At 40.0% G+C, this 13,300-nt stretch overlaps 1 protein-coding gene across 2 annotated transcripts in view; it reads left to right on the top strand.

Moving 5' to 3' along the window:
* Positions 1 to 13,300, top strand: part of sf3b3 (splicing factor 3b, subunit 3) — a 31,524-nt gene that overhangs the window by 1,849 nt on the left and 16,375 nt on the right. For both annotated transcript variants that reach the window (XM_088996975.1, XM_088996976.1), the window contains 12 exons: positions 189 to 344; positions 762 to 932; positions 1,061 to 1,233; positions 1,399 to 1,540; positions 1,701 to 1,813; positions 6,445 to 6,582; positions 6,822 to 6,925; positions 7,088 to 7,253; positions 8,179 to 8,274; positions 11,568 to 11,640; positions 12,735 to 12,886; positions 12,982 to 13,137. In XM_088996975.1, the coding sequence (XP_088853101.1) occupies positions 189 to 344; positions 762 to 932; positions 1,061 to 1,233; positions 1,399 to 1,540; positions 1,701 to 1,813; positions 6,445 to 6,582; positions 6,822 to 6,925; positions 7,088 to 7,253; positions 8,179 to 8,274; positions 11,568 to 11,640; positions 12,735 to 12,886; positions 12,982 to 13,137 (1,640 nt within the window). The remainder of the gene's footprint in view (positions 1 to 188; positions 345 to 761; positions 933 to 1,060; positions 1,234 to 1,398; positions 1,541 to 1,700; positions 1,814 to 6,444; positions 6,583 to 6,821; positions 6,926 to 7,087; positions 7,254 to 8,178; positions 8,275 to 11,567; positions 11,641 to 12,734; positions 12,887 to 12,981; positions 13,138 to 13,300) is intronic.

Below are 13,300 nucleotides of genomic sequence, written 5' to 3'. Positions count from 1 at the left end.
AGAAAATGTTTATTAGTCTCACAGTGGATTAATTCAGTACAGGTACAACAAGTGAGGTCTGTCAGAAAAGCTCCAGGACTAGTCTCATAAAGTGGTACTCCTCAAATCAACTTGCAATTTGTTTGTCTTATGTGAGATCTGTTTTTGTATTTTTAGTCTCATTTGTGATTTTTTTTTTCTTTATGTAGGAACCAAAATGCAGGAGATTGTTGTTTCCAGAGGCAAGATCATCGAGTTGCTGAGGCCAGACGCAAACACGGGAAAGGTGCACACACTACTGACAATGGAAGTGTTTGGTATTGTGCGTTCACTTATGGCCTTCAGACTCACAGGAGGAACCAAAGGTATTTCACCCAGTGCATGTGATTTTTTTCCTTTCAGACAAATATTATATTGAGATAGGAAACAAAACAAAACATGTCGAAGGATATTTTTTCAATACTTATTAATAGCTCTAGGCCAAATTCAAACTAATACTTCTTGTGGTCTAAATATACACAGTGGAAGGACCACTCAGAAATTCTGGGCTTCCAACTGTCAAAATGAGCCTATTTTTCTTTGATACAATGACCAACACTTTATTACCTGCATTTCTGCATTTCTGTGTTGGAGTTAATAATATTTTCCCTTATCCATCACCGATAACTCGCTGTGGACGCATCACATTCTTGCTCAATAAATATCAAAACATTGTGGGTTAACTAGAGTCTCCGGTAGATCATTGCTGCTGTTTTCACCCCTTCAATTCTTTTGTTTTGTAGATTACATTGTTGTTGGAAGTGACAGTGGCCGTATTGTTATCTTGGAATATCATCCATCCAAAAACATGTTTGAGAAAATTCACCAGGAGACATTTGGGAAGAGCGGTTGTCGGCGCATTGTCCCAGGACAGTTTTTGGCAGTGGATCCCAAAGGCAGAGCTGTCATGATAGGTATGTTCAATAATACCTTTCAGGGTCTTTACATACTGAATGGTGAGTGGCGGTTTTCGTTTATCATGCAAAATCGCTTGGGACAACTGGTGAATGACATTAACTTGAGCTTTCTTTCCCTTGTGTAGGAGCAATAGAAAAACAGAAGCTGGTTTATATTCTGAACAGAGATGCAGCTGCCCGATTGACCATCTCTTCCCCACTGGAGGCCCACAAGGCCAACACACTGGTCTACCATGTAGTGGGTGTGGACGTTGGCTTTGAAAATCCCATGTTCGCTTGTCTTGAAATGGACTATGAGGTACCAGCATGTAAATTTAATTTTTAGTTTTTACTCTCTTCTCTGACCTTAAAAAAAAAAAACTTGATATCTGACTGGCTATTATAAAAATGTGCTTTTTTTTGCAAGACCAGCTTTGTACTTCTTATTTTTTATGTGTTTTTACGATGTCTTCCCATTTAACAGGAAGCTGACAATGACCCTACTGGGGAAGCAGCAGCCAATACGCAACAGACACTCACTTTCTACGAGTTGGATCTTGGTTTGAATCACGTGGTCCGCAAGTACAGCGAGGCTCTTGAAGAACACGGAAACTTTCTCATCACAGGTTAGTGAAGGTTCCAAATTGATTGTGTGCAAAGCAGCGTTCAATACAAAAGGATTTCTGTGTGCTGTTTTTATTGAGGAATAAATATTCCAAACATTGTGACCGAAACAAATTAATAGGACATGGACAACAACTCACCGTTCTTCTCTTTCATGTCAAGTTCCTGGTGGTTCCGATGGGCCAAGTGGAGTTCTCATCTGCTCAGAAAACTACATCACATATAAGAATTTTGGAGACCAGCCTGATATTCGCTGCCCAATCCCACGTCGTAGGGTGAGTCATACTGTATACATCTACAGAGGCAACAGCAAATATGTGATCCTGTGGAGTATTATGGTCTTCTGGATAGATGTACAGTGAGACCTTGGCTTACGAACTTAATTGGTTCCCAGACAGAGTGTGTAAGGCGAAAAGTGTGTATCCCAAAAAGTATTTCCCATAGGAAACCATTAAAATGAGAATAATCCGTTCCCAAGTCTCCATAAAATATAATTTTCAACTAAATAAGCCTTAAAACTACACACAACATACCTTATTCTATGCACAATAAACACATTATCAATCATCATGTTGATGATTCTCATAGCCTTTTCTGGATGGAACTATTCAATGAAAGCCTGCACATCAACTCCTGAATGGCCTGCTTCTGCTTGTCCTCTTGAAGGCAAATCAAATTCTGTGTTGAGGACCTCATGGTCAACAACAAGCTCCTCGATGTCATCTCATCCACTTCGGGTCATTACAACAAAAGGTGCGAGTCCGATGATTCCAGAGACGCGGAATAAAACGCGACAAAAGAAGGTGGGCGGGGCGATCCGTCCAGCCTGTCAAGCTAGGCAAAATAAAATGGCACACTCGCGATCCCGGAAAGCAACAAACTAACGCGATCGCGGCTAACAATCACCTCGAGCAAAGCAAACTCTTGGACTGGCCAGCACAAGACAGAGCAAGGCTCGAGGCGTTGTAATCATGTCACTGGTGAGGTGACAGCGACTCGTTGAAATGAAATGAAATTGAAGTGTCTTCTTCGGCTGGCGAAGGTCGCGAGCGGCGGCCCCGTCCCAGCTGTTAACTCGCACGTGACAATTTCGGTGTCATTAGTCATGTGAAAGCATCGACTAAATAACGCCTTTGTGTAAAGCTTTTTGGCGAAGGATGGTAGCAATGGTAGACGGTACCGGGCTCTTTATTTGTAGAATGGTCGTAGAAAGTTACTCTCAGGGAAGTGACACACAGCGTGAATGATGTGTCAGACTGAGATTCACATGACAGCCGCGGTGTGCACATGTGACGCCACAAACGCACACCTTGTTCATGTTTCTCAATGATCTCCATCTTCTCCTCCACGGTGATTTTGTTTTCTGTCTTCTTTGGCTGAACACGAGCCTGTGGTGGGTTTTTTTCGGTCCCATAACAGTAAAATTATCTGCAAAAAGTTCCTCGGAGGCGATCGACGTGTGAATTCAGAGAGGGTGTAGAAAGGTGCGCCGGCTGGAGCACTGTTCGGTCGTGTGCTTCCGCCGAAGATCCGAAGATCACTCCGCCAGATCCAAAGATCACTCCGGCAGCCGTGGTGGGTGTGTATCGCGAAAAGTAGTGCGTAAAATAAGAAAAGAAATTAGACATTCGTAAACCGAAAAGTTCGTAAGGTAAGGTGTTCATAAGCCGAGGTCTCACTGTACTGATCTCCAAGTCAAGCAGAGAATATTAATAAATATGTTGTGGGGGGGCATCTAACATTTCACTCACTAGCACAGGTGCTGACAAATTTCTGATTTTGTCACATTAACACATCATTTGGTCACAATCTTTTGCTCATGGGCCGTATAATTGCCAAAGTCACTTACATATTTTTGTAGACCAAGAAAAACATTAAGAACACATAAAATGTTATTGGGTCTTTTTCCTTTTTTGTTCCTTAAAAATAGTGTTTTAACATGCCTTCCAAAAATATAGGGGGAAAAAAACGACTTCGGCAATTGTGACATGTGTGACAGTAAAGCATTTGGATTGGATTTTTTTATCCAAATCAACTCGTTCACCTCACGGTCCTCTCCTGTGTCCTCTGGTATGCCTCAAGGGTCTGTCCTGGGGCCCCTTCTCTTTATTATCTACCTACTTCCTCTTGGCAATATTTTACGCAAGTTTGGCATTCACTTTCACTGCTTTGCGGATGACACCCAACTCTACCTCTCCAGCAAACCCGACGCCTTTCTTCCACCTTCATCCCTCTCACTTTGCCTCTCAGAAATTAAATCCTGGCTTTCCCATAACTTTCTCAAGCTTAACAGTGAAAAAACTGAACTTCTCCTTGTCGGTACCAAATCCACCCTCCACAAAACTAACAATTTCTCTCTCACCATTGACAGTTCAACCGTGTCCCCCTCCCCTCAGGTCAAGAGCCTGGGTGTCATCCTGGATAGCTCACTATCTTTTCAGTCCCATATAAATAACATAACTCGGTCTGCTTATTTCCACCTCCGTAATATTAACCGTCTCCGTCCCTCGCTCACCCCTCACTCCGCTGCTATCCTTATCCACAGTCTCGTCACCTCCCGCATCAATTATTGTAACTCACTTCTCTTCGGTGTCAATCAGAAATTTCCCCATAAACTCCAACTCGTCCAAAATTCTTCAGCCCGGATCATCACTAGAACCCCCTCCTTTCACCACATCACCCCTGTGCTCCAGCAACTCCACTCCCTGTTAAACATCGAATCAAATTCAAAATACTTCTGTTTACATTCAAAGCCATACATAACCTTGCCCCTCCCTATCTTTCTGACCTGCTTCAAATCTCTGTTCCCTCTCGGTCCCTCAGATCGTCATCCTCCTTTCACCTCTATGTGCCCTCTGCCCGTGTCACCACGATGGGATGCAGAGCTTTCAGCCGCTCTGCGCCCAAACTCTGGAATTCACTTCCACCCAACATCCGTAATATTGACTCCCTCCCTATTTTCAAGTCCCACCTCAAACCCCATCTGTTTAAAATTGCTTTCAATGTCTAGTTCAAGCTGCTATATATTCTGTCTATTCTAATCTATTTTATTATTTATCATTTTACTTATGGTTTTATTGTTATGTGCTTTGTTTTATTGTTTTTATTGTAAAGTGTCCTTGGGTGTTTTGAAAGGCGCTTGAACTTAAATGTACTATTATTATTATTATTATTATTAAAGTCTCGTTATATCCGTCCTGCACCGAACTGCATTAAAGGAGGGGGGGCAATACGTAAATGGGGGATCTTTGATATGGCATGTAATTTTATCATTGGGTTCATGGATTGCGTATCTAGCATGCTTTTTGTACAGTAGGGAAGTGAAAAATAAACTTATGCATGAAATAAAACACTTACACTTTTTTAATGACTATTTCCTTTCAAAAATGCAACCAATGCAAAATCCTCATGTTCTATACACACGAAACCACGAACGCCAGCATGTACAAACATATGAAAAACAGTGATTGTTGCAAGCGATAGAGATATCTCAATACAACACAATTAAATACATCGATGGAAAACAAAACTTGCAACGTTTACATTACTTACGTTGATGAAGTATTCTGCGGCACGTCGAACTCTTTCGCGATGGAGGATTTGGTCCTTGTTGGATTCTCCTCGACAGCCACTATTGCCTTGTACTTCGTTCCGAGGTCACAATTCTTACGTTTCCCCATGGTTTAAATTGGTGTTGAACAACAGTACTGTATATAAGCTCTGCTACGCCTTTTTTATTATGCTCGCGTATGACAGTTCAAAACACGGAAGCCGGTAGAAAATGGCGTCTGCTACACTGCGCAAGACACGGGAGCTGGTCACGTGACCAACAGCGCGACCGATACAGATTTCGTTAATGGATCGATAATGTCGATTCACCTTAAACTGCTTTTGTATCGATTTAAACATAGCAAAATGGCCGTCGGGAGATGAAAAAGAGCACCGTAGTAACCGGCTTATCGTAATAACCATGAATCGTACTAAACGGAACTAATTATACATAAAAAGACTAGAAATTTCCACGGGAAATGAAAATAGTATTGTAATAAGCAGTATTATCAATATAACCGATATCGATATAACGAGACTTTACTTTATTGTTAATCTTATTAAAATGTATCATTCAGGAAGAAAAGCCTAGCATACGAATGTCGTCATTGTTATTACTTTTTAGAGCATTATCTGTGATCACATACTCAAAAATAAACTTTGGCATGGGTTTGGCCATAGACTGTCTCTCCCATTCGTATTGAAATGTCTGACTATAAGCATGGATTTGTTTTCACATGTAAAATACCTAGGAACAGTTTTACATGATAAACATACGGGCTCCACTTTTGCGCATAGTCTGACAGAATTGGAGTGCCTTCACTGTATTTTTGAGCAGTAAAATATGCACATGCAGTGGTGTCACAGGATGAAATTTTTACCAGCTCAACTGAAATGTTGACCACATTTGCGTGCATATTGAGTGCCGAGTCTTGGACTTCACCAGAGAGTTGCATTGTTCGTTTGAAATGCTTCTCCAGACCTTTTCTGCAGCCTTTAAATTCTTGTTCGTTTCTAGGGTTTCCTACCTTCAGTCTCAAACGTTTGCTTTATTTAATAAAGCAAGCGTTTGAACAAATATTTTGAAATCGGTTAGTTTCGGTTAGTTCGTCAATTTGCTTACTCGGCACGGCAGCCAATCAGAAGCCAGCTTTGTGCTTCTGTCTTTCCCCACCACAGTACAGAGTCAACTCTAACTGAAACTGATCACAACTCGTCTGAAATACAAGACGTTATTATCATGCTGTAACAAATTGTTACAAATGTTAAGAAATATTTTTAATGTAGAAGAATGCTTACAGATCTTAATACAATGTATATCAGCTTGACATGATTTATTTATTTCTTCCCCTGGTAGAATGACCTGGACGACCCAGAACGTGGTATGATATTTGTTTGTTCAGCAACCCACAAGACCAAGTCAATGTTCTTCTTCCTAGCTCAGACAGAGCAAGGTGACATCTTTAAGGTTACCTTGGAAACTGACGAAGAAATGGTGAGCGAAATGCATGAATTTCTTGTATGATATATCGGGAGTGAGAGCATGAAAAATATGATATTTTTTGTGTGTTGGGGTCACATAATTGCGCCCGAACGTATTTTATAGTTCTGCACAGAAATTAGTATTTACAATATGTGTGTTTAAAATAATGAAATGCAATACAATGCGTATTGATTTATATCACGCTTTAACAACATCTGAAACATTCAAATATATCTATTGTGAATTTTTAGGTCACAGAAATTAGATTGAAGTATTTTGACACAATCCCCGTGGCAACAGCCATGTGTGTTTTGAAGACTGGCTTCCTGTTTGTGGCCTCAGAATTTGGAAATCAGTAAGTCTCATATCTTTGTGGATTATTTGAGAGGGTGTCATTTATTATTTTTAATATAGTACGGTTATCACTTAGTAGGATTTCATATTCGCGATTTCATTATCTGATCTGTATATTTCCGTTTTTCCTTATTACACCATGATGAATAATGCCCTTTTCTAGTTACCTTTACCAGATTGCCCACTTGGGTGATGATGATGAGGAGCCCGAGTTCTCCTCTGCCATGCCTCTGGAAGAAGGGGACACCTTCTTCTTCCAGCCCCGTCCTCTTAAGAATCTGGTGCTAGTTGATGAACAGGAGAACTTGTCCCCCATCATGTCCTGTCAGGTGGGTGTTCATTTCAAATATGGTGTCACTGTAGAACAAATCCATAACAGCACCGTACCACAGTCTTAATACCTTAAAGGACAACCGACATCGCTTTTTTGTTTCCTAACTGACATCAGAAAAGCGTTTTATAGCATCTAAAGTACCCAAAACACGCAGGCGGATATTTTTAGTCAAATGCAAAACACCAATAAAAATAACTTGGTGTCCAAAATCTGCAAAAAAATTGAGCTGCGACTTGGGCATTTTCAGAAAGTGCCGCCCCCAGTTCGGGACGTCACTCAAGATCTCTTGCCTTGCTCGAGAATCAAAACAATGGCTTCAGATTCCGAGGATATACTTTCTTGTTACACATCCAGTTATGAATATGATTCAAATAGTTCTGAAGAGGAAGGCATACATGTTTGCAATCGATTAAAGAAGGTTTTCTGGGTCGTTTTGATGGCTCAAGACTGACATGTAGTGTCACAGAAAATGCAGAATATGGCGGCAGAGCTCCATGTAAGGAATTAATCAGCCTGTGGAAACGGGCTGATTAAGCTTTGTCGCCCTTTTCTGCCTCTTTTTGGTGCAACACGAAGTTTTCAGACCAACAAGTCCAGCAAAATGCATTGACGTGATGGAAGGACTGCTACAATGTGTCCTTTTTTCGGTCAGGGGCGTTCCTTCAGTGACGTATGGTGAGGACTCGTCACCAACTCAAAAACAAGACGTCCGGAATATTCAGCGCGAGTATTAAAACGTAAAATATAGCTATATGCGGTGGAATCTTTGTAAAATACGCTCAGTAGAAGTTATTTGAAGCCATTTTACAAATTATGGACACAACTTGACCGGAGACGTCGGTTGTCCTTTAAATATATTATACCATGAGATTTTGATTGTATTGCAGCCCATATGCCCACTATTCTCTTTTTCATCATAGATTGCTGATTTGGCAAATGAAGACACACCACAGCTTTATGTGGCCTGTGGACGAGGACCCAAATCCACATTAAGGGTTCTTAGACATGGACTGGAGGTAAACACATGCATTTTTTTATATTAAAATGGACATCTTCTCACAGAACTAAATATTAAAGGATCACTTTTTTGTTTCCTAACTGACATCAGAAAAACGTTTTATAGTATCTAAAATACCCAAAACACGCAGTATGATGATTTAGTCAAATGCAAAACACCAATAAAAATGACTTAAAGTGTGCTGAAACTGCAAAGAAATTGAAACCGGAAGTGGCCAGTTTCAGAAGGTCCTGCCCCCTTGTTCATGGTGTCACTCAAGACGTCTTGCCTTGTTCGAGAATCAAAACAATGGCTTCAGATTCGGAGAAGATGCTTTCTTGTTACTTATCCAGTTATGAATGATTCAAATAGTTCTGAAGAGAAAAGCATACATGTTTGCAATAGATTAAAGAATTTATTCCGTGTCATTTTGAGGCAAACGGCGGGGGGGAAAGTCGCATCATAACAGGCAGAAGATGGCGACAAAGCTCCGTGTGGAAATTGACATTTTTATCACAACACACAAGGATTCACCATCGCGTTATGTGTTTTTCTTCTACTTTCGCCATCAACACGAAGTTTTCAGACCAAACAAAGTACCGCAAAATGCATTGACGTGATAAAAGGACTGCTACAGTGTGTCCTTTCTCAGTCAGGGGCGTTCCTTCAGTAACGTGGCGTGAGGACTCGTCACCGACTCAAAAACAAGACTTCCGGAATATTCAGTGCGAGTCTTAAAACGTAAAATATAGCTATATGCAGTGGAATCTTTGTAAAATACGCTCAGTAGAAGTCATTTGAAGTGATTTTACAAATTATGGACACAACTTGTCCGCAGGCGTCGGTTGTCCTTCAAGACTTCAGTCTAATCTAGTTCTAGTTTTCACTTCTGCACATTTATTTTCTTAATAAATAATCACTGTTGAAGTCACACAGTTTAATTCTGTCTCTTCAGGACATAAAATACTTCTTTACTTGCGATAATGATCTGTACGATGACAGAATGATTGGCATTGTTTTTATCGCAGTGGCATACCTCATCATGCCGCACCTATAGTCCACATTAACCCTTTACTGCCCGATGCCAAAATGTCTTCATCAACATGGTCATCTATTTCATTCTCATCAGGATCTGGAAAAATATACAATAGATGGGTATTTTAGAAAAAAAAACATGGGCACAGCAACATTCAAAAAAGCAAAAACTATACCGACCATTTGATGTCAATGCTCTTATCTTACCGTGAAATGGGCATCTCTTTCCTTACATTACATCACAAACAGAACTTCAGTCCTTTCAGATGCTTTATCAACCTGTCACAATACTGTATTTGAGAATGTGAAATGCACATACGGTAGTGGGGACTATTTTGTCCACGAGGTGGCAACAAAACCTTGCATGGCAGAAGTGGAAATGCAACCTATTACGTTCTTCAAAACAATCATTTCTACATTTTCTGATTACAAATTCTTTCTCTCAGATGATTTTAGTTGACATGCCAATCTAATGTCCTCAAGGCCTTCAGAAGTAATTCTGCTGTCTTTGATTTGCCCCAAATAAAATAGACCTCTAGCTTTTCCTGTCATTTTTTTTCACAGAAACTTGCTCCTACCATGTTTCACGGTCTTTTGGAAATAGGAACTGTTAAATTTGTACCAGACATTATTATGACAATGTTTAAGTTTTCTAATTTCTGTTTAGGAGATACCAAAAAAAACATATGGACCTCCGTTTCAATAATTATATTGAGAATGCAAAGCTATGAGGTACAGCTATTAGTGTAAAACACACCATTCACTTACAATTATTCACATCGGGTACCAAGGTAGGATCAACAATATCATCATGAAAATAGCGTTAGCACGCCGAATGTTCCAAATTCGGGACACCACTTATTTTTAATATTTCTTGGTAAATAAACAAGTTAGCGTTAGTTTATGCATTTCAGTATCAAGGTAAACCTCTTCTGAATAGCTCATAAAATGGTCTCAACATATACTTGCGTGATATTTGATCCATGACGAAAAATAGAAGGAGCTTTGAAGATCGAGGAGCACACATTGTGTTGCGCAAGAAGGAGATGATGTCACTGACCCTCTTAAAGGCAAAGCTGCACATAACCTGTTTTCAGAATCAGAATCAGAATACCTTTATTCGTCCCGCAATGGGGAAATTTGCAGTCCACAGCAGCAATTGAAGAGGGATGGGGTTGGGGTGGGAGTGAAAGGATAGAAAACAAGATATTCTAAGCATAACAAAATAAACATGTCAACTGTTTAAAGGGACATGTAACTTGTGCTGCATCAGTTCCAATCGGCACTTGAACTGAGAGTCACACTGGGTTTAATCAGGCTACACAGACAACCGCTACTCCACATCCAAACCCCAAATGTTTTCAAATGGTGCCAGTGTTTGCGATTAGCTCGCACAGATGGCTGGGTGAATCAAGGCACTCCATGAATTTCACACATCCCACACAATTTCTTTTGATGGGATGCTTATCTTGTCTTTTCTTTTATCTTGCAAACTTCAGCTGCAGTAAAACAAAAAAACATATCTGATTAGATGTCACTAGTTTATGGGATTCTTGTGATTTATGTTGTCTATTAAATCGGTTTTATAACCAGCTTTCAGCATATGCTTGTACCAGGGTTCCTGTGGGGGATTTAAAAAAAAGTTCTTCCCGTGACTGTAAAGTATCCCTGAGAGTTTTGAAAGGCGCTTATATTTTATAATAATAATAATAATTATTATTATTATTCTTAATAGCATTGAATTCATGAATTTGGAAATAACATCTTAAAATGTCTTGGAAAAGTGTTGAACTTTGGTCTTCATTTAATAATCTCATTTCAAGGCCTTCATTTTTATTCTCTCTCAGTTCCTATAGGCTGTGCCTAAAGTTCACGATTGAAAAAATATGTTACATATTTACGTGCAATCAGCCAAAATTTCCTACTCAAAAACATTGTATAATAAATATTGAAACGTGAGGTCAAAATTTCAACAAGCCATACCCACTGCGCTTGCTCGTTCCCTTTTACGTTAATGAGAGGTGGAAACAACATTTCATCTGTGGTCACCCGGCCTAACCGGCTTCCAATGTACACATGTATTGGGGTTCTGACATTGAGGTGTGGTGATGGCCAAGCCATGCAATTTCCTTTTTTTAGAATAATATACTTTTTAACTTATTTTAAAAGCTTGGACATAATATATGATTAAAGTACAAATTGATTACCGGTACTTCCCGCCTACCCCCTGCATTTAAAGAGAATGGATAGATGCATCTTTTTAATTACTTTCAACAGGTTTCTGAAATGGCTGTGTCAGAGCTGCCAGGTAACCCCAATGCTGTGTGGACAGTACGCAGACATATCGAAGGTAAGAACATTTTATTTTCACTCCCAACAAACCATGAACCACATTTATAATGTTGATACACATCGTGATGATCCGGAGTGTCTGGAGATTAAGTCCCTGGCTTGGGTCCCACTGCCAATTATCAGTACTGTTGTTGATGTCCACTTACACTATATGCTGTGCAAAAACCACCTTATGGTAATTTTATTGACAAAATATTTTAAAAAAAAAAATATGTAAATTCAGGCAAACTGGATATAGAAGTTCTGGAGATTTTCTGAAGTTTGGTGGCTCTTCTATTGCACATAATTTGGCGTCATGCTAACGGCAAGCAACTCATCTGCAGCAATGCTTCTCTCTAGCAATAAGGTGTCTTCATCAATTACTTGAGTAATCGATTGACTAATCCATTCTAAAAAGATTCATAGTCGCATCCTACCCCGAAGCACTCATAAAATGTTTTTTATGTCTATTTTTCTGATCTATGTGTAGCTGTTATATTTAGCTACTATGTGTCATTGGGACACCACATTTAAAATGATCACCCACCTGACAGGACATCATGGGCCATATGGAAGGACAAGCTCTTTGAACCCATTGCCTCGTCTGCGGTTTCTGTCGAACTGTTGATCCGTTGCCGCAATGGCCAATGTGAACATCAGTCAAAACACTTCAAATTCCAACAAAGCGAGCAATGATCCCGTCTATATGTAATATGGCCTAATTGGTGAAAAATGTCATGTTTCATATATGCTAATTTTTAAATGGTGTCACTTAAGCTATATTTCAACACCCAGCTCAATTTTCCCTAGACTCCTCTAGATGATCAACCGTCATTTTTTTTACATTGCAGGTTTGGGATAATTGACTCAACCTTTGGAAAATTACTTTCAGTAATTTATAACTATTGAAATGGTCTTTGCTCAAAACATTATATCGGATCAACCTAGACTTAAATTTGACTGCAGAATCTACCTTTCTTGAGGACAAACCAACTTGTCACTCTTTTAAAATCCAGTCTCCCCCACTCATCTTGAGTTTTTTCAGCTTTTGACAAATGCAAACACACCTCAACTGTCTGTTCTTAGTCATTGCTCCTTTACCTTTCATTTTAGATGAATTTGATGCCTATATCATCGTGTCTTTCGTCAATGCTACACTGGTTCTATCCATTGGGGAGACTGTAGAGGAAGTGACAGATTCTGGATTTCTGGGAACAACACCCACCCTCTCCTGCTCGCTACTGGGTGAAGATGCCCTCGTTCAGGTATGTGCCCTTTTCCTTTAAAATGTACTCTGAAGTTTGTATGAGTCATTAACTTAACCGATCGCAACTGGTGTGCTTCCTTATGGTCAATATAGGTGTACCCAGATGGCATCCGCCACATTCGAGCAGACAAGCGTGTGAATGAGTGGAAGACTCCTGGCAAAAAGACTATTGTTCGTTGTGCTGTGAACCAGCGGCAAGTGGTTATCGCGCTCACAGGTGGCGAGCTGGTCTATTTTGAGATGGACCCGGTAAGCAAATATTTATTACTGTTGATTTGTCATATACAGTGGTACGTCAGTACTTTCTATGACGCCAATCCTACAAAGAGCTTTGCCTGCTTGTCTGTCAATATTCACCTGGAATCACGCAAAAAGATCCCATTTTCGACACTGCTGCACTGTTTTTACTGAA

This window comes from Hippocampus bargibanti, linkage group LG05, assembly GCF_051943395.1.
Source record: "Hippocampus bargibanti isolate YZ-2025 linkage group LG05, ASM5194339v1, whole genome shotgun sequence".
Classification (NCBI taxonomy): domain Eukaryota; kingdom Metazoa; phylum Chordata; class Actinopteri; order Syngnathiformes; family Syngnathidae; genus Hippocampus; species Hippocampus bargibanti.
Note: the sequence above shows the minus strand (reverse complement) of the source record. Positions and strands in the feature narration are given on the sequence as shown.